Below are 25,120 nucleotides of genomic sequence, written 5' to 3' on the forward strand. Positions count from 1 at the left end.
TTTCAACTTCAATGGGGGGTAGGGACGTCCCAAGGATCCCGGATAGCACGGCCTTGAAACATGTCAAAAGTGTATAACAGCCATGATGCAGGTGAATTTATTATGAAGGGTTAGAGCTAATAGAATGACTTTGGTTTGCTATATTATGATGCTTCGAAGTGATGTGTTGAGCAGCTGTTGTGGTCATTCTGTTCTGAGGAGGGTTGATTGCTTCTACTTCCTGTGGAAACTGGCTGGTTTTGAAAGGCTGGGTCATGTGACTGGGTGGACAGGGATGATGACATCACTCAGTAGCAGGTGTGGACACAGTCAATGTGCCTCAGGGTGATGAGTACTGTACTGTATGTTAGTACTGACACACCCTGTTATGTCTGTATGTCTGTCTGTGGATGACCTCAATACCAGAGGTTCGGTATAAAGTGGTCTATTGTTTTCCCACCAGCTGTGAGCTGTCTCTGTTGGTTTCTGCAGCCCTAGAGGACTTGTGATTTCAACCTGTGTCTCACAACATGTGCCTCCAGGTTTGTCGGTGAAGCTGAGCTCTGGACATACCAATAATACCCACGATTCTTGAGAAATGATGTTCTGTTGGAAGGTACACTCTCAGAAAAAAGGGTTCCAAAAGGGTTCTTCGGCTGTCCCCATAGGAGAACCATTTTGGTTCCAGGTAGAACCCTTTTGGGTTCCATGTAGAACCCTCTGTGGAAAGGATTCTACATGGAACCCGAAAGGGTTCTACCTGGAACAAAACATGGTTCTTCAAAGGTTTCTCCTATGGGGACAGCCGAAGAACCCTTTCAGGTTCTAGATGGCACCCTTTTTTCTAAGAGTGTAGCAGTGATGATGTCAAAACAGAGATCTATTGCTGCTTTTCAACTGTAACACCAGTGTTACACTAGTGTATACACCCTTATGATATACTAGGGGCATTGTGTTTACATAGCTAGGGCTGACAGTGAGGACTTGTAAAGAGCAGAATCAACAACCCTGCATAATCAAAACAGTTTCTTTGTGAGAAGGTGTTAAAGTTCACAGTTAGCCATTATGTAAATTAAAGCTGCAGTTCCAGTGGCTTGGCTTTGGCCCCAAGTGAAACAGGTTCACCGGAGCCATGGGCCAGTACCGCGTAGATTGAAACAGAAAGTCTTTTGGGTATAACACCGGGTTAAATCCTTTTTGGAAATGGGCCATATGTCTGATATAGAGGTCTCCCTTAAGAAAGAGGTCTTCTGACCTCAATTGGGCTTCCTGGTTAATTAAAAATACACATTGCTGTGTGTTGTGTCCAGGACTTTAGAGGAAACAAAGTGACTGTTGGTGACCTTTTTACTGACATCTCACAGGAAGCCAAGAAGAAATACGACAAAGAGACAGAGAAGTACTGTGCTGCACTGGAGAAGCACCTGAGTCTATCAGCAAAGAAGAAAGAAGCACATCTCCATGAAGTAAGCACACACCTTTCCCTTGCTGCAGTAGGTCCATGTTTCCATGAAGTAAGCACACAACTTTCCCTTGCTGTAGTAGGTCCATGTTTCCATGAAGTAAGCACACACCTTTCCCTTGCTGCAGTAGGTCCATGTTTCCATGAAGTAAGCACACACCTTTCCCTTGCTGCAGTAGGTCCATGTTTCCATGAAGTAAGCACACACCTTTCCCTTGCTGCAGTAGGTCCATGTTTCCATGAAGTAAGCACACACCTTTCCCTTGCTGCAGTAGGTCCATGTTTCCATGAAGTAACACACACCTTTCCCTTGTTGCAGTAGGTCCATGTTTCCATGAAGTAACACACACATTTCCCTTGCTGCAGTAGGTCCATGTTTCCATGAAGTAAGCACATACCTTTCCCTTGCTGCAGTAGGTCCATGTTTCCATGAAGTAAGCACACACATTTCCCTTGTTGCAGTAGGTCCATGTTTCCATGAAGTAAGCACACACCTTTCCCTTGTTGCAGTAGGTCCATGTTTCCATGAAGTAAGCACACACCTTTCCCTTGTTGCAGGAGGTCCATGTTTCCATGAAGTAACACATACCTTTCCCTTGCTGCAGTAGGTCCATGTTTCCATGAAGTAACACACACCTTTCCCTTGCTGCAGTAGGTCCATGTTTCCATGAAGTAACACACACCTTTCCCTTGCTGCAGTAGGTCCATGTTTCCATGAAGTAAGCACACACCTTTCCCTTGCTGCAGTAGGTCCATGTTTCCATGAAGTAACACACACCTTTCCCTTGCTGCAGTAGGTCCATGTTTCCATGAAGTAAGCACACACCTTTCCCTTGCTGCAGTAGGTCCATGTTTTCATGAAGTAAGCACACACCTTTCCCTTGCTGCAGTAGGTCCATGTTTCCATGAAGTAAGCACACACCTTTCCCTTGCTGCAGTAGGTCCATGTTTCCATGAAGTAAGCACATACCTTTCCCTTGCTGCAGTAGGTCCATGTTTCCATGAAGTAAGCACACACCTTTCCCTTGCTGCAGTAGGTCCATGTTTCCATGAAGTAAGCACACATCTTTCCCTTGCTGCAGTAGGTCCATGTTTCCATGAAGTAAGCACACACCTTTCCCTTGCTGCAGTAGGTCCATGTTTCCATGAAGTAAGCACACATCTTTCCCTTGCTGCAGTAGGTCCATGTTTCCATGAAGTAAGCACATACCTTTCCCTTGCTGCAGTAGGTCCATGTTTCCATGAATTAAGCACACACCTTTCCCTTGCTGCAGTAGGTCCATGTTTCCATGAATTAAGCACATACCTTTCCCTTGCTGCAGTAGGTCCATGTTTCCATGAATTAAGCACACACCTTTCCCTTGCTGCAGTAGGTCCATGTTTCCATGAATTAAGCACATACCTTTCCCTTGCTGCAGTAGGTCCATGTTTACCTTTAAGTGTTCATGTGTTTGTGAGTTGTCTCACTTCAATCCTGAGGTGATGTGTGTGTCCTGAACGTCAGTTCCAACAGAGTCACGTGTGTGTTGTGCAGGCAGACAGTCAGGTGGACCACGTGCGGCAGCATTTCTATGAGGTGTCTCTGGAGTACGTGTTCAAGGTGCAGGAAGTCCAGGAGAGGAAGATGTTTGACTTTGTAGAGCCGGTGAGTGAGAATGCCAACCGCCCTCAGCATCTGCTGTCTTTTACTGTATACTGCTTAGGGTTGCAAAACTCTAGTACCTTTCCCAAAACGTCCAGGTCTTCCAGAAATCTTGGTTCGGAAGACGTATTTTCTGCTTATTCCCTCCTGAACCTTCCAACCAGGATTTCTGGAAAACCTGGGAATTTGGGGAAAGGTACTGGAGTTTTGCAACCCTACTATTGTTACTATACTACTGTTACTGTTACTACTGTTACTGTAGCATAGTTGCTGTTCTACTGTTGCTGTACTACTGTTACTGTAGCATAGTTGCTGTTCTACTGTTACTGTTCTACTGTTACTGTTCTACTGTTACTGTTCTACTGTTACTGTTCTACTGTTACTGTTCTACTGTTACTGTTCTACTGTTACTGTTCTACTGTTGCTGTACTACTGTTACTCCTGTTACTATACTACTGTTACCGTGCTACTGTTACTGTACTACTGTGACTGTACTACAGTTACTACGGTTAATGTACCACTGTTACTGTACCATTGTTACTGTACTACTGTTACTACGGCTACTGTACCACTGTTACTATAATACTGTTACTACTGTGACTGTGCTACTGTTACTATACCATGGTTACTGTTAAACTGTTACTGTACTACTGTTGCTGTTACCACTGTTACTGGGCTGCTGTTACTGTACTACTACTGTTACTCTACTACTGTTGCTACGGTTACTATATTACTGTTACTGTGGTATAGTTGCTGTTCTACTGTTACTGTACTATTGTTACTGTACAATTGTCACTACTGTTACTATACTACTGTTACTATGGTTACTGTACTACTGTTACTACTGTTACTGTACAACTGTTACTGTACTATTGTTACTGTACAATTGTCACTACTGTTACTATACTACTGTTACTATGGTTACTGTACTACTGTTACTACTGTTACTGTACAACTGTTACTGTACTATTGTTACTGTACTAAAATCAAATCAACTGTTATTGGTCACATACACGTGTCACTTATACTGAGCCAGTTTGCTACAGCAGGAAAATAATCCTGCAGCAACAGGAAATGTGAATTATTATGTGGATTATAATTAATGGATGTTTTTGTAGGGGTTGATACATTTTTCCTAAGGAAAAATCAAGTCTGAATTTTCAAAGTTGAAATGACAAACTTCAAAAATCTTTTTTAACCTCGAATACACTTAAATTTCCTGCATTTCAGGAAGGTTCTCCTGCAACAGGGTCATCAAATTAAGATCCTACATCTGTAGCTTTAGAATGTAGCTGACAACAAGTACCTTTGAAAACAAATTAGAGTAGATTTGGTTGATTTCATTTAATTGAGTTGAGAGGAATGTTTCTCAACCTTGTTTCCTTTCCTTGTCATCCTCTACATCAATTCCTTTCCTTGTCATCCTCTACATCAATTCTAGTTGCTGGCATTCCTTCAAGGGCTGTTTACTTACTACCATCATGGGTACGAACTGGCCAAAGACTTCAACCACTTCAAGACAGACCTCACCATCAGCATTCAGAATGTAAGATTCATGTTAATGTCATACATTACAGGCATGAGGTGCTGATCAGATTTCCTCTTTTGCCAACCCAGTGGCCTTTCAAGGCAATAGCCCTAACCCAACAACTACAGACAGTGGTGAATAGCCCTAACCCAACAACTACAGACAGTGGTGAATAGCCCTAACCCAACAACTACAGACAGTGGTGAATAGCCCTAACCCAACAACTACAGACAATGGTCAATAGCTCTAACCCAACAACTACAGACAGTGGTGAATAGCCCTAACCCAACAACTACAGACAGTGGTCAATAGCCCTAACCCAACAACTACAGACAGTGGTGAATAGCCCTAACCCAACAACTACAGACAGTGGTGAATAGCCCTAACCCAACAACTACAGACAGTGGTGAATAGCCCTAACCCAACAACTACAGACAGTGGTGAATAGCCCTAACCCAACAACTACAGACAGTGGTGAATAGCCCTAACCCAACAACTACAGACAGTGGTGAATAGCCCTAACCCAACAACTACAGACAGTGGTCAATAGCCCTAACCCAACAACTACAGACAGTGGTGAATAGCCCTAACCCAACAACTACAGACAGTGGTGAATAGCCCTAACCCAACAACTACAGACAGTGGTGAATAGCCCTAACCCAACAACTACAGACAGTGGTCAATAGCCCTAACCCAACAACTACAGACAGCGGTGAATAGACCTAACCCACCAACTACAGACAGTGGTGAATAGACCTAACCCAACAACTACAGACAGTGGTGAATAGCCCTAACCCAACAACTACAGACAGTGGTGAATAGACCTAACCCAACAACTACAGACAGTGGTCAATACCCCTAACCCAACAACTACAGACAGTGGTCAATAGACCTAACCCAACAACTACAGACAGTGGTGAATAGCCCTAACCCAACAACTACAGACAGTGGTGAATAGCCCTAACCCAACAACTACAGACAGTGGTCAATAGCCCTAACCCAACAACTACAGACAGTGGTGAATAGCCCTAACCCAACAACTACAGACAGTGGTGAATAGCCCTAACCCAACAACTACAGACAGTGGTGAATAGCCCTAACCCAACAACTACAGACAGTGGTCAATAGCCCTAACCCAACAACTACAGACAGCGGTGAATAGACCTAACCCAACAACTACAGACAGTGGTGAATAGACCTAACCCAACAACTACAGACAGTGGTGAATAGCCCTAACCCAACAACTACAGACAGTGGTGAATAGACCTAACCCAACAACTACAGACAGTGGTCAATACCCCTAACCCAACAACTACAGACAGTGGTCAATAGACCTAACCCAACAACTACAGACAGTGGTGAATAGCCCTAACCCAACAACTACAGACAGTGGTGAATAGCCCTAACCCAACAACTACAGACAGTGGTCAATAGCCCTAACCCAACAACTACAGACAGTGGTGAATTGCTCAGAATGCAGGATGGTAGGTGGGATGTTTCCATCATTCTGTCTCCTCTCCTGCCCTGTTCAGACGCGGAACCGTTTTGAAAGCACCCGGTCTGAGGTGGAGTGTCTGATGAGGAAGATGAAGGAGAACCCCCATGAACACAAGAGCATCAGCCATGACACCATGGAGGGATACCTGTTTGTACAGGAGAAACGTGAGTGACCCGTCATGCTCTCTGTCTCTCTCACTCCTTTCTCGTTCTCGATCTCACTGTCTCTCATTCTCACACACACAAGCACACACACACAGACAGTTCTTTCTCTCTCTCATGATGCAATAAGGTCACATTTTACATCACTATTTAGTCATTTATTTTTACCATTTAGAAAAGTAGTACCAGTGTTGTTGTATAGAAACAACAATTTCCCCATAGAAACAACAAGAGTAATTGTATTCAGGATGAGAGGTGACAAGGGCACTGAGCATGTGCAGTAATAAATTGGTAACCAAAACCATTTTTTCATTGCTTCCCCGCTCTCTGCTTCTCTCTGCCTCTCTCTCTGCTTCTCTCTCTGCTTCTCTCTCTGCTTCTCTCTGCTTCTCTCTCTGCTTCTCTCTGCTTCTCTCTCTGCTTCTCTCTGCTTTTCTCTGCTTTTCTCTCTGCTTCTCTCTCTGCTTCTCTCTGCTTTTCTCTGCTTTTCTCTGCTTTTCTCTGCTTTTCTCTCTGCTTCTCTCTCTGCTTCTCTCTGCTTTTCTCTGCTTTTCTCTCTGCTTTTCTCTCTGCTTCTCTCTGCTTCTCTCTGCTTTTCTCTCTGCTTCTCTCTGCTTTTCTCTCTGCTTCTCTCTGCTTTTTTCTCTGCTTTTCTCTCTGCTTTTCTCTCTGCTTTTCTCTCTGCTTTTCTCTCTGCTTCTCTGTCTGCTTCTCTCTGCTTTTCTCTCTGCTTCTCTCTCTGCTTCTCTCTGCTTCTCTCTCTGCTTCTCTCTGCTTTTCTCTCTGCTTCTCTCTGCTTTTCTCTCTGCTTTTCTCTCTGCTTCTCTGTCTGCTTCTCTCTGCTTCTCTCTGCTTCTCTCTCTGCTTCTCTCTGCTTTTCTCTCTGCTGCTCTGTCTGCTTCTCTCTGCTTTTCTCTCTGCTTTTCTCTCTGCTTTTCTCTCTGCTTCTCTGTCTGCTTCTCTCTGCTTCTCTCTGTACGTCTCTCTGCTTCTCTCTCTGCTTCTCTCTCTGCTTTCTCTCTGCTTCTCTGTCTGCTTCTCTCTGTACGTCTCTCTGCTTCTCTCTCTGCTTCTCTCTCTGCTTTTCTCTCTGCTTCTCTTTGTACGTCTCTCTGCTTCTCTCTCTGCTTCTCTGTCTGCTTCTCTCTGCTTCTTTCTGCTTGTTCTCTGCTTCTCTCTCTGCTTGTTCTCTGCTTCTCTGTCTGCTTCTCTCTCTGCTTGTTCTCTGCTTCTCTGTCTGCTTCTCTCTCTGCTTCTCTCGCTTCCCTCTCTCAGGTTCTTTTGTGTCAACCTGGGTCAAGTACTACTGCACCTACCATCGAGAGCCCAAACGAGTCACCATGGTCCTGTTTGACCAGAAGTCTGGAGGCAAAGTGGTGCGTTGTCTGTTTGTTTCTACCCAGAATGCCACTCTGCCATGCCGTGGGACCATGTAGTTGTTGGAGCAGAGAGACAGAGAGTGAGAGAGAGAAGAGCGAGAATAGAGAGAAAGAAATATTGGCATCGGTCGCTCGCTTGTTTTCGCCTACCGGCGATGATGCAGGGCTCTTATCTTGGCATGGGCGGCAGGTCATGGTACCGTGACTCAGGGCTGGCAGGGTTGACACACAGAGCTGGCAGTGGGCCAACCTCTCCTGCAGTGCCACTCTCAGACAGTAGTTAACACAGTGCCCATGCCAAGCCCAACATCTTGTCAGGGATAAGTTCTGCTCTAATACACCCAAGTATAGGGGAGACTAGAGCCCCACCTACAGGGGTCAACTCATCCAATTACCACACACACACACACACACACACACACACACACACACACACACACACACACACACACACACACACACACACACACACACACACACACACACACACACACACACACACACACACACACACACACACACACACAGAGAGAGAGAGCTCTCCAGAAACCTCAGGGGCTTCTCCAACCCTCATGAACAGAGCCATAGACACATTAATTAGACACATTCATATTTAAGGCCTCCCAGTCACGATTTAAAGCAGAAATCATGTGTGACATCTGTCACTAGAGGTTTGAATGACTGCAGTTATTTTGGGGGAAACTGTCGATATAGTGTTTTACACCGGGGAAATGAAAAAGTAATTTCTAAATTGCCCAAGAAATATGTTTCAAATGTTGATTTCTTACATGGTGAAATGAATGACATCATTATGTCTGTAAGTGTTCAGATCAGCATGAGATTCACTTTTTTCATCCTATTTATTGAATATCGTTTATCGGTGGAATTATCGTCCGATAGCTGTAAAAGGCCAATATCGGCTGATAATATCAGTGAACCAATATGTCGGTCGGGCTCTACTCCTCATCTCACAGTTCCTTTCACACTGATTGAAGTGTACTGTGGAGAAAAGGATGGCAGAGAGAGGGAGATGAAGGGAGAGAAGTGATGGGGGAAGAGGAGAAAGGGCAGGAGAGGGGAGAGGACATGAGAGGACATGAGAGGAAGAATCAGAGAGGAGAGGACCTATCATTCGGAACACATCAGAGTTGTGGCTTGATGGTCCCTCTCTCAGGATTACTGCCCTGTGTCTGCTGGGATCCTGTGTACAAACAGAGTAGTGACACTTCAGGTGCTAATGCAGTCCCTTTGAAGGAGGAGAGGAGAGGAAAGGAGAGGACAGGGGAGAAGAGGAGAGGGAAGGGGAGGAGAGTAGAGGAAAGGAGAGGAGAGGAAAGGGGAGAGAGGAGAGGAAAGGGGAGGGGTGAGAAGAAAGGGGAGGAGAGGGGAGAGGATGAGAAGAGAGGAGAGAGGAAAGGAGAGGAAAGGAGAGAAGGAGAGAAGGAGAGGAAAGGGTAGATGAGGATAGGAAAGGAGAGGAGAGGGGAGGAAAGGAGAGGAAAGGGGAGACGAGGAGAGGAAAGGAGAGGAGAAGAGAGGAGAGGGGAGGAAAGGAAAGGAGAGACGAAGAGAGGAAAGGAAAGGAGAAGAAAGGGGAGAGGAGGGATTGATAGTAGGGAGATGGGCTGTAAAATAGTTGCACTGGAATGATACATCTAAGCTTCCTACACATCTTTTCCTAGGTCCTTTGAGTCCGTCCATCCTAGTCCTTGTCCCCAATTCACTTCGAGAATATAAGAAATGCACCGTAATGACATGGTTCCACACACGTTGGGAAAGGAACTTCACATTGATTTAACTTGAATGTCATAAAATGTCTCTTCTTAAAGGTTGATTAAGGTCACCCCTGTCTTTCAGGGAGAGGAGGAGAGCTTCACTCTGAAGTCCTGCACAAGGCGGAAGACGGACTCTATAGAGAAGAGGTTCTGTTTTGATGTGGAGGGCGTAGACAGGTGAGTCATTGCTGCTGTCGAATAGCTTGTTGTGACTCATTCCAACCACAGGGTGGTGCTCACAAGTCTTGCTGGGGCTGAGGCTGTGGCTGTGGCTGAGTGACTAGTGAGAGAGCTCAACACAGAGGATCTTAATGAGGATTGGCAATCGCAAAATCCCAGTACACAGCTTGTCTCTTTAATGTTACATTAATTGCAGATGAAGATGAGGGGTGGTTTGAAAAGCTTTGTTCAACATTAAGATGAGAGCAGTTTGAAATGCTTTGTTCAACATTAAGATGAGAGCAGTTTGAAATGCTTTGTTCAACATTAAGATGGAAGTAGTTTGAAATGCATTGTTCAGCATTAAGCCGTGCCTGTCCTGTGAACACTACAAGCTGCCTGGAGACAGACGCTAGAAGGTCTAGTTTTGAAAATGAGGGTGTAAGTTAGATCATGAGAGATGTCTGCCTCCTCTCCTATCCAGGCCAGTCTTAGCAGAGTGTTGTCTGACTGCAGTTAGAGCAGCAGAGTCTGTGCCTCCCCGACACTACAGCCTCAGATCTCTCTCCACCGTCATCAGCCCGTTCCTGCACTCAGTCCTCTTTATTTATTCATGATGTGTATGTGTCCTCTGCCCAGTGTGTGTTTGTGTGTCCTCTGCTCAGTGTGTGTGTGTTCTCTGCCCAGTGTGTGTATGTGTGTCCTCTGCCCAGTGTGTGTGTTTGTGTGTCCTCTGCCCAGTGTGTGTGTGTGTGTGTGTGTGTGTGTGTGCGTGTGTGTGTGTGTGTGTGTGTGTGTGTGTGTGTGTGTGTGTGTGTGTGTGTGTGCGTGCGTGCGTGCGTGCGTGCGTGCGTGCGTGCGTGCGTGCGTGCGTGTGTGTTAGAGGTCGACCGATTATGATTTTTCAACGCCGATACCGATTATTGGAGGACCAAAAAAAAAAAGCCGATACCGATTAATCGGCTGATAAAAAAAAAAATGTATTTGTAATAATGACAATTACAACAATACTGAATGAACACTTATTTTAACTTAATATAATACATCAATAAAATCAATTTAGCCTCAAATAAATAATGAAACATGTTCAATTTGGTTTAAATAATGCAAAAACAAAGTGTTGGAGAAGAAAGTAAAAGTGCAATATGTGCCATGTAAGAAAGCTAACGTTTCAGTTCCTTGCTCAGAACATGAGAACATATGAAAGCTGGTGGTTCCTTTTAACATGAGTCTTCAATATTCCCAGGTAAGAAGTTTTAGGTTGTAGTTATTATAGGAATTATAGGACTATTTCTCTCTATACCATTTGTATTTCATATACCTTTGACTATTGGCTGTTCTTATAGGCACTTTAGTATTGCCAGTGTAACAGTATAGCTTCCATCCCTCTCCTCGCCGCTACCTGGGCTCGAACCAGGAACACATCGACAACAGCCACCCTCGAAGCAGCGTTACCCACGCAGAGCAAGGGGAACAACTACTCCAAGTCTCAGAGCGAGTGACGTTTGAAACGCTATTAGCGCGCACCCCGCTAACTAGCTAGCCATTTCACATCGGTTACACCAGCCTAATCTTGGGAGTTGATGGGCTTGAAGTCATAAACAGCGCAATGCTTGAAGCATTGCGAAGAGCTGCTGGCAAAACGCACAAAAGTGCTGTTTGAATGAATGCTTACGAGCCTGCTGGTGCCTACCATCGCTCAGTCAGACTGCTCTATCAAATCATAGACTTAATTATAACATAATAACACACAGAAATACGAGCCTTAGATCATTAATATGGTAGAATCTGGAAACTATCATCTCGAAAACAAAACGTTTATTCTTTCAGTGAAATACGGAACCGTTCCGTATTTTATCTAACGGGTGGCATCCATAAGTCTAAATATTCCTGTTACATTGCACAACCTTCAATGTTATGTCATAATTACGTAAAATTCTGGCAAATTAGTTCGCAACGAGCCAGGCGGCCCAAACTGTTGCATATACTCTGACTCTGCGTGCAATGAACGCAAGAGAAGTGACACAATTTCACCTGGTTAATATTGCCTGCTAACCTGGATTTCTTTTAGCTAAATATGCAGGTTTAAAAATATATACTTCTGTGTATTGATTTTAAGAAAGGCATTGATGTTTATGGTTAGGTACACGTTGGAGTAACGACAGTCCTTTTTCGCGAATGCGCACCGCATCGATTATATGCAACGCAGGACATGCTAGATAAACTAGTCATATCATCAACCATGTGTAGTTATAACTAGTGATTATGATTGATTGATTGATTGTTTTTTATAAGATAAGTTTAATGCTAGCTAGCAACTTACCTTGGCTTCTTACTGCATTCACGTAACAGGCGGGCTCCTCGTGAGGCAGGTGGTTAGAGCGTTGGACTAGTTAACCGTAAGTTTGCAAGATTGAATCCCTGAGCTGACAAGGTAAAAATCTGTCGTTCTGCCCCTGAACAAGGCAGTTAACCCACTGTTCCTAGGCCGTCATTGAAAATAAGAATGTGTTCTTAACTGACTTGCCTAGTTAAATAAAGGTGTAAAATTTTTTTTTTTAAATAAATAAATAATCGGCAAAATCGGCGTCCAAAATTACCGATTTCCGATTGTTATGAAAACTTGAAATCGGCCCTTCCGATTAATCGGTCGACCTCTAGTGTGTGTGTCCTCTGCCCAGTGTGTGTGTGTGTGTGTGTGTCCTCTGCCCAGTGTGTGTATGTGTGTGTGTCCTCTGCCCAGTGTGTGTATGTGTGTGTGTGTGTGTCCTCTGCCCAGTGTGTGTATGTGTGTGTGTCCTCTGCCCAGTGTGTGTGTTTGTGTGTCCTCTGCCCAGTGTGTGTGTGTGTGTGTGTGTCCTCTGCCCAGTGTGTGTGTGTGAGTGTGTGTTCTCTGCCCATTGTATGTATGTGTTCTCTGCCCAGTGTGTGTGTGTGTGTGTGTGTGTGTGTGTGTGTGTGTGTGTGTGTGTGTGTGTGTGTGTGTGTGTGTGTGTGTGTGTGTGTGTGTCCTCTGCCCAGTGTGTGTGTGTGTGTGTGTCCTCTGCCCAGTGTGTGTGTGTTCTCTGCCCATTGTATGTGTGTGTTCTCTGCCCAGTGTGTGTGTTTGTGTGTGTGTCCTCTGCCCAGCGTGTGTGTGTGTGTTTGCTAGATGCAGTGTACAGTTGTTGTAACCACAACCCTTTTTATCAGCATGTCAGTAAAAGCTGGACTCAACATGCTTTAACAGTTCACAAGGACAACTTGACTGTGAGTGTTAGGCAGAGTGTTCATTATGGTGCATTATGGTGTGTGTGTGTGTGTGTTTATGAGTGCGTGTGCGTGTGTCCATGTCTGTATATGCACGCATGTGTGTGTGGCGCGGATGTGTGTATGTGTATCAGTGTGTGTGTGTGTGTGGTTTGAAGCAGGACTGTATTGACAGCTGAAGGTGAGCCTGTATCTGTGTGTGTGTGTGTGTGTGTGTGTGTGTGTGTGTGTGTGTGTGTGTGTGTGTGTGTGTGTGTGTGTGCGTGGTTTGAAGCAGGACTGTATTGACAGCTGAAGGTGAGCCTGTATCAGTGTGTGTGTGTGTGTGTGTGTGTGTGTGTGTGTGTGTGTGTGTGTGTGGTTTGAAGCAGGACTGTATTGACAGCTGAAGGTGAGCCTGTATCAGTGTGTGTGTGTATGTGTTGCAGGTCGGGGGTGATCACCATGCAGGCTCTATCGGAGGAAGACCGTAGGCTGTGGATGGAGGCTATGGATGGGAGAGAACCGGTATGTTGCCACGGTTACACACCCATCCTGTGTGTATGCGCGTGCGTGTGTATGTGCATATGTGTGTGTCTAGCCCATCACAGGAACTCCGTAATCTCCATGTTCTTTTTGTATTAGTCGTATGTACAGGATACACATGTTACACACCGTTCAATGAAATGCAATGCAACAACAATAAGAAATAATACAGATAAGAATACGAACATAAAGTAAATGACAGTAGAATAGAATAAACATGTTAGCATTTATTATAATACAGGAAGACACAATTTATAGTCCAATATTTACACCTGTTTTGTTTTGTGGAAGGGGGAAGTGTTTAGTATTTACAAATCATAATAAGAGACTGGTAGCAGCAGGTGTGTGTGTAGCATGAATGTGTGTGTAGCATGGAAGTGTGTGTGTGTGTGTGTGTGTGTGTGTGTGTGTGTGTGTGTGTGTGTGTGTGTGTGTGTGTGTGTGTGTGTGTGTGTGTGTGTGTGTGTGTGTGTGTGTGTGTGAATACATGAGTGTTAAGGCTCGTAGAATCACAGCAGGTAGTCAGTCCAGTTCAAGTGTTCAGCAGTCTGATGGCTTGTAGATAGAAACTGTCTCTGAGTCTGTTGGTACGGGAGTGAACAGCTGGTGTGTGGGGTCCTTGATGATGCTGCAGGCCTTCCTCAAACACCGGTTCCAGTAGATGCATAGCTGAATAACTAACCTTCAGCTCCTTCAGGAAGCCACCTGAATCAGTAGGCTCTATCGGAGGAAGACCGCAGGCTGTGGTCTCTCCATTGATGCCAATGTACTGTTTTACTACACGGCGGCCAGGTAGTCTGACATACTGTGTCCAACAGTGTTTTATTACAGCATGGTGTACATGGGCTTATGTAAGTACAGCCTGGGTTCAGTACACAGATAGGTGTTTGAGACTGGTGGTGCTGGCGGTAAAGCTAAGCGGTGTAACCGTGGTAACCGGGCGTTTCTGTTCCTTCCAGGTCTATAACTTAAACAGAGACAGCCAGAGTGAAGGCAGTAAGTGACTCATTGGTATTCATTATCTTTACTCTACCATCTGTCCAGATCAATGCACACTGATAATTGATGGGATTTATTTTCTTCTTTACCTCTGTTTCTCCCTTTCTTTTTTTCTCTATACCTCCCTCCCTCTCTCCCTCTGCCCTCTCTCCATTCCTCTCTCTCCATGTAACAGTGGTCCAGCTGGACGTGGTTGGCTTCAACGTTGTGAAGAAGTTAATCTATGCTGTGGAGACCAGAGGTATTGAACTAAGGCGTGGCTGCTTACAGCCCACACAGTAGTATTCTCTAATACTACTGTACTGTCAATCTGGTGTCATCGGGCAGTGTGTCTCTTATAGGTCCTATAAGATCTTTATATACTGTGCTTTCGGAAAGTATTCAGACCCCTTGACTTTTTCCACATTTTGTTACGTTACAACCTTATTCTAAAACTGATAAAACATATTTTTCCCCCTTATCAATCTACACACAATAACCCATAATGACAAAGATAAAACTGTTGTTTAGAAATGTTAGCTAATCTATTCAAAATAAAAAAAACTGAAATATCACATTTACATAAGTATTCGGACACTTTGCTCAGTACTTTATTGAAGAACCTTTGGCAGCGATTACAGCCTCGAGTCTTCTTGGGTAGGATTCTCCAGCTCTGTCAGGTTGGATGGGGAGCGTTGCTGCACAGCTATTCTCAGGTCTCTCCAGAGATGTTCGATCTGGTTCAAGTCCGAGCTCTGGCTGGACCACTCAAGGACATTCAGAGACTTGTCCCGAAGCCACTCCTGCGTTGTCTTGGCTGTGTGCTTAGGGTCGTTGTCCTTTTGGAAGGTGAACCTTCACCCCGGTCCTGAGCTCTCTGAGCAGGTTTTCATCAAGGATCTCTCTGTACTTTGCTCTGTTCATCTTTGCCTCGATCCTGACTAGTCTCCCAGTCACTGCTGCTGAAAAACAACCCCACAGAGAAACTCTAGAGCTCTGTTAGAGTGACCATCAGGTTCTTGGTCACCTCCCTGACCAAAGCCCTTCTCCCCCGATTACTCAGTTTGGCCGGGCGGCCAGCTCTAGGAAGAGTCTTTGTGGTTCCAAACGTGTTCCATTTAAGAATGATGGAGGCCACTGTGTTCTTGGGGACCTTCAATGCTTCAACACAATCCTGTCTCAGCTCTACAGACAATTGTCCTTTTGGGGTATTGTGTGTAGATTGCTGAGGAAAATGTTTTATTTAACCCATTTTAGAACAAGGTTGTAACGTAACAAAATATGGAAAAGTGTCTCTGTTCTGTTCCCTCCCACAGGCATCGATGAGCAGGGTCTGTACAGGATTGTTGGGGTGAACTCCAGAGTACAGAACCTACTGGGTCTTGCCATGGGTAAGACAGAGATATCAGAGAGAGAGAGAGAGAGAGAGAGAGAGAGAGAGAGAGAGAGAGAGAGAGAGAGAGAGAGAGAGAGAGAGAGAGAGAGAGAGAGAGAGAGAGAGAGAGAGAGAGAGAGAGAGAGAGAGAGAGAGAGAGAGAGAGAGAGAGAGAGAGAGAGAGAGAGAGAGAGAGAGAGAGAGAGAGAGAGAGAGAGAGAGAGAGAGAGAGAGAGAGAGAGAGAGAGAGAGAGAGAGAGAGAGAGAGAGGAACAAATCCAAACAGGTATATATTCGGGGAAAGATTTGAAGCGAATGTATTTCATATTTATGCAGTAGTTTTGTTTACACAACCTCCACTCACACACACACCTGTCTTATTCTGATAGCTGGAAACCTCTGCCTGTAAGGGGAGTCTATACTGTAGCAGAAAACCATCCTGAGGGTTTATGTGACTAGCTATGGGGAATAGCTAGATCATTTATAAAACGACATAAATAATGCAAAAGGAGTTCATTTACTGTAGATATACTAGCTCTGAGACTGACAGACAGAGACATGGAGGAGATACTGTAGCTCTGAGACTGACAGACAGAGACATGGAGGAGATACTGTAGCTCTGAGACTGACAGACAGAGACATGGAGGAGATACTGTAGCTCTGAGACTGACAGACAGAGACATGGAGGAGACACTGTAGCTCTGAGACTGACAGACAGAGACATGGAGGAGATACTGTAGCTCTGAGACTGACAGACAGAGACATGGAGGAGATACTGTAGCTCTGAGACTGACAGACAGAGACATGGAGGAGGAGATACTGTAGCTCTGAGACTGACAGACAGAGACATGGAGGAGATACTGTAGCTCTGAGACTGACAGACAGAGACATGGAGGAGATACTGTAGCTCTGAGACTGACAGACAGAGACATGGAGGAGACACTGTAGCTCTGAGACTGACAGACAGAGACATGGAGGAGATACTGTAGCTCTGAGACTGACAGACAGAGACATGGAGGAGATACTGTAGCTCTGAGACTGACAGACAGAGACATGGAGGAGACACTGTAGCTCTGAGACTGACAGACAGAGACATGGAGGAGATACTGTAGCTCTGAGACTGACAGACAGAGACATGAAGGAGATACTGTAGCTCTGAGACTGACAGACAGAGACATGGAGGAGACACTGTAGCTCTGAGACTGACAGACAGAGACATGGAGGAGATACTGTAGCTCAGAGACTGACAGACAGAGACATGGAGGAGATACTGTAGCTCTGAGACTGACAGACAGAGACATGGAGGAGGAGATACTGTAGCTCTGAGACTGACAGACAGAGACATGGAGGAGGAGATACTGTAGCTCTGAGACTGACAGACAGAGACATGGAGGAGGAGATACTGTAGCTCTGAGACTGACAGACAGAGACATGGAGGAGACACTGTAGCTCTGAGACTGACAGACAGAGACATGGAGGAGATACTGTAGCTCTGAGACTGACAGACAGAGACATGGAGGAGATACTGTAGCTCTGAGACTGACAGACAGAGACATGGAGATACTGTAGCTCTGAGACTGAGAGACAGAGACATGGAGGAGATACTGTAGCTCTGAGACTGACAGACAGAGACATGGAGGAGATACTGTAGCTCTGAGACTGACAGACAGAGACATGGAGGAGATACTGTAGCTCTGAGACTGACAGACAGAGACATGGAGGAGACACTGTAGCTCTGAGACTGACAGACAGAGACATGGAGGAGATACTGTAGCTCTGAGACTGACAGACAGAGACATGGAGGAGATACTGTAGCTCTGAGACTGACAGACAGAGACATGGAGGAGATACTGTAGCTCTGAGACTGACAGACAGAGACATGGAGGAGACACTGTAGCTCTGAGACTGACAGACAGAGACATGGAGGAGACACTGTAGCTCTGAGACTGACAGACAGAGAAATGGAGGAGATACTGTAGCTCTGAGACTGACAGACAGAGACATGGAGGAGATACTGTAGCTCTGAGACTGACAGACAGAGACATGGAGGAGATACTGTAGCTCTGAGACTGACAGACAGAGACATGGAGGAGATACTGTAGCTCTGAGACTGACAGACAGAGACATGGAGGAGATACTGTAGCTCTGAGACTGACAGACAGAGACATGAAGGAGATACTGTAGCTCTGAGACTGACAGACAGAGACATGGAGGAGACACTGTAGCTCTGAGACTGACAGACAGAGACATGGAGGAGACACTGTAGCTCTGAGACTGAGTAATGATGACATCTATCCTCTCCGTATGACAGATCCTAAAACCTGTGCTGACGTGGAGCTGGACAGTACAGAATGGGAGATCAAGACCATCACCAGTGCAATCAAGTTCTACCTCAGGTACGGTACTGTGAAGTTCTACCTCAGGTACGGTACTGTGAAGTTCTACCTCAGGTACGGTACTGTGAAGTTCTACCTCAGGTACGGTACTGTGAAGTTCTACCTCAGGTACGGTACTGTGAATCCATTCCCAGGTCCAGTCTTGGAGATGACTGAACATAGTAAAGATACAGCCCTCTGTTGGTACTGCAGTGTGGTCAGTATAATAATGCTGCAGAGAGAGAGAGCTGAGAGCATGTGGTTGTGCAGTATGGTCACGGCCTGCTGAGTGGAGCAACTAGAGGCAGAGCAGTGACGTATCTAGAGGCAGAGCTGTGACGTATCTAGAGGCAGAGCTGTGACGTATCTAGAGGCAGAGCTGTGACGTATCTAGAGGCAGAGCTGTGACGTATCTAGAGGCAGAGCAGTGACGTATCTAGAGGCAGAGCTCTGACGTATCTAGAGGCAGAGCTGTGAAGTATCTAGAGGCAGAGCAGTGACGTATCTAGAGGCAGAGCAGTGACTTCTCTAGAGGCAGAGCACTGACTTCTCTAGAGGCAGAGCACTGACTTCTCTAGAGGCAGAGCAGTGACTTCTCTAGAGGCAGAGCAGTGACTTCTCTAGAGGCAGAGCAGTGACTTCTCTAGAGGCAGAGCAGTGACTTCTCTAGAGGCAGAGCAGTGACTTCTCTAGAGGCAGAGCAGTGACGTATCTAGAGGCAGAGCAGTGACGTATCTAGAGGCAGAGCAGTGACGTATCTAGAGGCAGAGCAGTGACGTATCTAGAGGCAGAGCAGTGACGTATCTAGAGGCAGAGCTGTGACTTCTCTAGAGGCAGAGCAGTGACGTATCTAGAGGCAGAGCAGAGATGTATCTAGAGGCAGAGCTGTGACTTCTCTAGAGGCAGAGCTGTGACTTCTCTAGAGGCAGAGCAGTGACTTCTCTAGAGGCAGAGCAGTGACTTCTCTAGAGGCAGAGCAGTGACGTATCTAGAGGCAGAGCAGAGATGTATCTAGAGGCAGAGCTGTGACTTCTCTAGAGGCAGAGCTGTGACTTCTCTAGAGGCAGAGCAGTGACTTCTCTAGAGGCAGAGCAGTGACTTCTCTAGAGGCAGAGCAGTGACTTCTCTAGAGGCAGAGCAGTGTCTTCTCTAGAGGCAGAGCAGTGACTTCTCTAGAGGCAGAGCAGTGACTTCTCTAGAGGCAGAGCAGTGACTTCTCTAGAGGCAGAGCAGTGACTTCTCTAGAGGCAGAGCAGTGACTTCTCTAGAGGCAGAGCAGTGACGTATCTAGAGGCAGAGCAGTGACTTCTCTAGAGGCAGAGCAGTGACTTCTCTAGAGGCAGAGCAGTGACTTCTCTAGAGGCAGAGCTGTGATGTATCTAGAGGCAGAGCTGTGATGTATCTAGAGGCAGAGCAGTGACTTCTCTAGAGGCAGAGCTGTGATGTACCTAGAGGCAGAGCAGCGACGTGTCTAGAGGCAGAGCAGCGACGTGTCTAGAGGCAGAGCAGCGACGTGTCTAGAGGCAGAGCAGCGACGTATCTAGAGGCAGAGCAGCGACGTATCTAGAGGCAGAGCAGAGACGTAACTAGAGGCAGAGCAGAGACGTAACTAGAGGCAGAGCATTGACGTCTATAGAGGCAGAGCATTGACGTCTATAGAGGCAGAGCAGTGACCTCTTTAGAGGCAGAGCAGTGACTTATCTAGAGGCAGAGGAGTGACGTCTCTAGAGGCAGAGGAGTGACGTCTCTAGAGGCAGAGGAGTGACGTCTCTAGAGGCAGAGCAGTGACGTATCTAGAGGCAGAGCAGTGACGTATCTAGAGGCAGAGCAGTGACGTATCTAGAGGCAGAGCAGTGACGTATCTAGAGGCAGAGCAGTGACGTATCTAGAGGCAGAGCAGTGACGTATCTAGAGGCAGAGCCATGACGTATCTAGAGGCAGAGCAGTGACGTATCTAGAGGCAGAGCAGTGACTTCTCTAGAGGCAGAGCTATGATGTATCTAGAGGCAGAGCAGTGACTTCTCTAGAGGCAGAGCTGTGATGTACCTAGAGGCAGAGCATTGACGTCTATAGAGGCAGAGCAGTGACCTCTTTAGAGGCAGAGCAGTGACGTATCTAGAGGCAGAGGAGTGCCGTCTCTAGAGGCAGAGGAGTGACGTCTCTAGAGGCAGAGGAGTGACGTCTCTAGAGGCAGAGCAGTGACGTCTCTAGAGGCAGAGCAGTGACGTCTCTAGAGGCAGAGCAGTGACTTATCTAGAGGCAGAGCAGTGACTTATCTAGAGGCAGAGCAGTGACTTATCTAGAGGCAGAGCAGTGACGTATCTAGAGGCAGAGGAGGGACGTATCTAGAGGCAGAGCAGTGATTTATCTAGAGGCAGAGCAGTGATTTATCTAGAGGCAGAGCAGTGACGTATCTAGAGGCAGAGCAGTGACGTGTCTAGAGGCAGAGCAGTGACGTGTCTAGAGGCAGAGCAGTGACGTGTCTAGAGGCAGAGCAGTGACGTGTCTAGAGGCAGAGCAGTGACGTGTCTAGAGGCAGAGCAGTGACGTGTCTAGAGGCAGAGCAGTGACGTGTCTAGAGGCAGAGCAGTGACGTGTCTAGAGGCAGAGCAGTGACGTGTCTAGAGGCAGAGCAGTGACGTGTCTAGAGGCAGAGCAGTGACGTATCTAGAGGCAGAGCAGTGACGTATCTAGAGGCAGAGCAGTGACGTATCTAGAGGCAGAGCAGAGACGTATCTAGAGGCAGAGCAGAGACGTATCTAGAGGCAGAGCAGTGACGTATCTAGAGGCAGAGCAGTGACGTATCTAGAGGCAGAGCAGTGACGTATCTAGAGGCAGCGCAGTGACGTATCTAGAGGCAGAGCAGTGACGTATCTAGAGGCAGAGCAGTGACGTATCTAGAGGCAGAGCAGTGACGTATCTAGAGGCAGAGCAGTGACGTATCTAGAGGCAGAGCAGTGACATATCTAGAGGCAGAGCAGTGACGCATCTAGAGGCAGAGCAGTGACTAGCTGTGCTCACTCACCTGAATGACCTGCGGCCTGTAGATCCAGCCCACCCAGGGCCCATTGATATCTATGGGAGTCATTCATCTGCCCCCCACTGTACCTCCGGCCTAAACACCTCAGGGCTCGCTACAGAGCCATAGGGCTCACCCAGGCTGGGTCTTAGAGCCAGGGAGAGGAGAGAGGAATGGAAAGGGGAGAGGGGAAATGGAGAGGATAAAGAGCCATGGGGGAGAGGAAAGTAGAGAGGGTGACGGGGGAGAGGAAAGTAGAGAGGGTGATGGGGAGAGGAAAGTAGAGAGGGTGACGGGGGAGAGGAAAGTAGAGAGGGTGATGGGGAGAGGAAAGTAGAGAGGGTGACAGGGGAGAGGAAAGTAGAGAGGGTGACGGGGGAGAGGAAAGTAGAGAGGGTGACGGGGGAGAGGAAAGTAGAGAGGGTGATGGGGGAGAGGAAAGTAGAGAGGGTGACGGGGGAGAGGAAAGTAGAGAGGGTGACGGGGGAGAGGAAAGTAGAGAGGGTGACGGGGGAGAGGAAAGTAGAGAGGGTGACGGGGGAGAGGAAAGTAGAGAGGGTGACGGGGGAGAGGAAAGTAGAGAGGGTGACGGGGGAGAGGAAAGTAGAGAGGGTGACGGGGGAGAGGAAAGTAGAGAGGGTGACGGGGGAGAGGAAAGTAGAGAGGGTGACGGGGGAGAGGAAAGTAGAGAGGGTGACGGGGGAGAGGAAAGTAGAGAGGGTGACGGGGGAGAGGAAAGTAGAGAGGGTGACAGGGGAGAGGAAAGTAGAGAGGGTGACGGGGGAGAGGAATGTAGAGAGGGTGACGGGGGAGAGGAAAGTAGAGAGGGTGATGGGGGAGAGGAAAGTAGAGAGGGTGACGGGGGAGAGGAAAGTAGAGAGGGTGACGGGGGAGAGGAAAGTAGAGAGGGTGACGGGGGAGAGGAAAGTAGAGAGGGTGACGGGGGAGAGGAAAGTAGAGAGGGTGACGGGGGAGAGGAAAGTAGAGAGGGTGACGGGGGAGAGGAAAGTAGAGAGGGTGACGGGGGAGAGGAAAGTAGAGAGGGTGACGGGGGAGAGGAAAGTAGAGAGGGTGACGGGGGAGAGGAAAGTAGAGAGGGTGACGGGGGAGAGGAAAGTAGAGAGGGTGACGGGGGAGAGGAAAGTAGAGAGGGTGACGGGGGAGAGGAAAGTAGAGAGGGTGACGGGGGAGAGGAAAGTAGAGAGGGTGACGGGGGAGAGGAAAGTAGAGAGGGTGACGGGGGAGAGGAAAGTAGAGAGGGTGATGGGGGAGAGGAAAGTAGAGAGGGTGATGGGGGAGAGGAAAGTAGAGAGGGTGATGGGGAGAGGAAAGTAGAGAGGGTGACGGGGGAGAGGAAAGTAGAGAGGGTGACGGGTGAGAGGAAAGTAGAGAGGGTGACGGGGGAGAGGAAAGTAGAGAGGGTGACGGGGGAGAGGGAAGTAGAGAGGGTGACGGGGGAGAGGAAAGTAGAGAGGGTGACGGGGGAGAGGAAAGTAGAGAGGGTGACGGGGGAGAGGAAAGTAGAGAGGGTGATGGGGGAGAGGAAAGTAGAGAGGGTGATGGGGAGAGGAAAGTAGAGAGGGTGATGGGGGAGAGGAAAGTAGAGAGGGTGATGGGGAGAGGAAAGTAGAGAGGGTGACGGGGGAGAGGAAAGTAGAGAGGGTGACGGGGGAGAGGAAAGTAGAGAGGGTGACGGGGGAGAGGAAAGTAGAGAGGGTGATGGGGGAGACGGCTATTAACAGGGAGATCCACGTAAAAACAGCCCAAGCTTTTGCCTCCCTGAAGGAGAGTAAAATCAGCCTGATGGGTGGAGGGCCACAACTCTTTGTCTCTCTCTCTGCCTGCCACTGTGCCCCTCATTGACTCTGTGTCTTCTCTCCTCTCACAGAATGCTGCCTGCACCTCTCATGACTTATCAGTATCAAAGGAGCTTCATCAAGGCAGCCAGTAAGTCATTTTTCCCCTCCTCTTCCCTCTCTGTCTCTCTGTGTGTCTCTCAATTCAATTCAATTCAATTCAAGGGGCTTTATTGGCATGGGAAACATGTGTTAACATTGCCAAAGCAAGTGAGGTAGATAATACACAAAAGTGAAATAAACAATACAAATTAACAGTAAACATTACACATACAGAAGTTTCAAAACAAGAAAGACATTACAAATGTCATATTATATATATACAGTGTTGTAACAATGTACAAATGGTTAAAGCACACAAGTTAAAATAAATAAGCATAAATATGGGTTGTATTTACAATGGTGTTTGTTCTTCACTGGTTGCCCTTTTCTTGTGGCAACAGGTCACAAATCTTGCTGCTGTGATGGCACACTGTGGAATTTCACCCAGTAGATATGGGAGTTTATCAAAATTGGATTTGTTTTCAAATTCTTTGTGGATCTGTGTAATCTGAGGGAAATATGTCTCTCTAATATGGTCATACATTGGGCAGGAGGTTAGGAAGTGCAGCTCAGTTTCCACCTCATTTTGTGGGCAATGAGCACATAGCCTGTCTTCTCTTGAGAGCCATGTCTGCCTACGGCGGCCTTTCTCAATAGCAAGGCTATGCTCACTGAGTCTGTACATAGTCAAAGCTTTCCTTAAGTTTGGGTCAGTCACAGTGGTCAGGTATTCTGCCACTGTGTACTCTCTGTTTAGGGCCAAATAACATTCTAGTTTGCTCAGTTTTTTTGTTAATTCTTTCCAATGTGTCAAGTAATTATCTTTTTGTTTTCTCATGATTTGGTTGGGTCTAATTGTGCTGTTGTCCTGGGGCTCTGTGGGGTGTGTTTGTGTTTGTGAACAGAGCCCTAGGACCAGCTTGCTTAGGGGACTCTTCTCCAGGTTCATCTCTCTGTAGGTGATGGCTTTGTTATGGAAGGTTTGGGAATCGCTTCCTTTTAGGTGGTTGTAGAATTTAACGGCTCTTTTCTGGATTTTGATAATTAGTGGGTATCGGCCTAATTCTGCTCTGCATGCATTATTTGGTGTTCTACGTTGTACACGGAGGATATTTTTGCAGAATTCTGTATGCAGAGTCTCAATTTGGTGTTTGTCCCATTTTGTGAAATCTTGGTTGGTGAGCGGACCCCAGACCTCACAACCATAAAGGGCAATGGGCTCTATGACTGATTCAAGTATTTTTAGCCAGATCCTAATTGGTATGTTGAAATTTATGTTCCTTTTGATGGCATAGAATGCCCTTCTTGCCTTGTCTCTCAGATCGTTCACAGCTCTGTGGAAGCTACCTGTGGTGCTGATGTTTAGGCCGAGGTATGTATAGTTTTTTGTGTGCTCTAGGGCAACGGTGTCTAGATGGAATTTGTGGTCCTGGCGACTGGACCTTTTTTGGAACACCATTATTTTGGTCTTACTGAGATTTACTGTCAGATTTACTGTCTCTCTCTCTCTCAATTCAATTCAATTCAATTTGCTTTATTGGCATGACGTAACAATGTACATATTGCCAAAGCTTATTTACAACATAAAAATGAGAATCAAATGGTCAACGGGACAACAGTAACAACAATAACCAAGGGTCAAAATAACCATACATTCAACAATAACAATAAGCATACAGTAGAGGACATGTGCAGGTTGATTGGTCTGTCAGACCAACTGTCCCTCATCTTATGGCAGGCAGCAATGTAGTGCGCTGCCAACCCACAGCTCTCTGCGTCCTCCCCCAACAGGACTGGTAGCCTATCCTCATCAGAGAGGTCTTTGAAACCTTGAATAAGGGTTTCAAATTTGGGGAAATGACACTCTAATTTTTTTTTTGTTTGTTTTTTACATTTTGTCAGGAAATGCAGCTCCGTCTCAGGTTCTGCTGTTGTGCAGTGGTTGCACAGCCTTTCCTCTACAGGGAGACAGGTTTTCCTGTGTCTACCCTTTTCAATGGCAAGGCTGTGCTCACTGAGCCTGTACTGTGTCAAGGTTTTTCTAAGGTTTTGATCAGTAACCATGGTCAAATATTTAGCCACAGTGTACTGTCGATTTAGGGCCAGATAGCACTGCAT

At 46.7% G+C, this 25,120-nt stretch overlaps 1 protein-coding gene across 5 annotated transcripts in view; it reads left to right on the forward strand.

The window, feature by feature from the left end:
• The window catches only part of LOC139537783 (rho GTPase-activating protein 26-like), a 139,253-nt gene that overhangs the window by 70,647 nt on the left and 43,486 nt on the right, over positions 1 to 25,120 (forward strand). For all 5 annotated transcript variants that reach the window (XM_071339557.1, XM_071339554.1, XM_071339555.1 and 2 more), the window contains exons 5-16: positions 1,344 to 1,445; positions 2,976 to 3,086; positions 4,525 to 4,629; positions 6,144 to 6,273; positions 7,546 to 7,646; positions 9,507 to 9,601; positions 13,261 to 13,339; positions 14,317 to 14,353; positions 14,532 to 14,597; positions 15,652 to 15,726; positions 18,022 to 18,106; positions 22,993 to 23,051. In XM_071339557.1, the coding sequence (XP_071195658.1) occupies positions 1,344 to 1,445; positions 2,976 to 3,086; positions 4,525 to 4,629; positions 6,144 to 6,273; positions 7,546 to 7,646; positions 9,507 to 9,601; positions 13,261 to 13,339; positions 14,317 to 14,353; positions 14,532 to 14,597; positions 15,652 to 15,726; positions 18,022 to 18,106; positions 22,993 to 23,051 (1,045 nt within the window). The remainder of the gene's footprint in view (positions 1 to 1,343; positions 1,446 to 2,975; positions 3,087 to 4,524; positions 4,630 to 6,143; positions 6,274 to 7,545; positions 7,647 to 9,506; positions 9,602 to 13,260; positions 13,340 to 14,316; positions 14,354 to 14,531; positions 14,598 to 15,651; positions 15,727 to 18,021; positions 18,107 to 22,992; positions 23,052 to 25,120) is intronic.

Source organism: Salvelinus alpinus, chromosome 13 (assembly GCF_045679555.1).
Source record: "Salvelinus alpinus chromosome 13, SLU_Salpinus.1, whole genome shotgun sequence".
NCBI classification, from domain to species: Eukaryota; Metazoa; Chordata; class Actinopteri; order Salmoniformes; family Salmonidae; genus Salvelinus; species Salvelinus alpinus.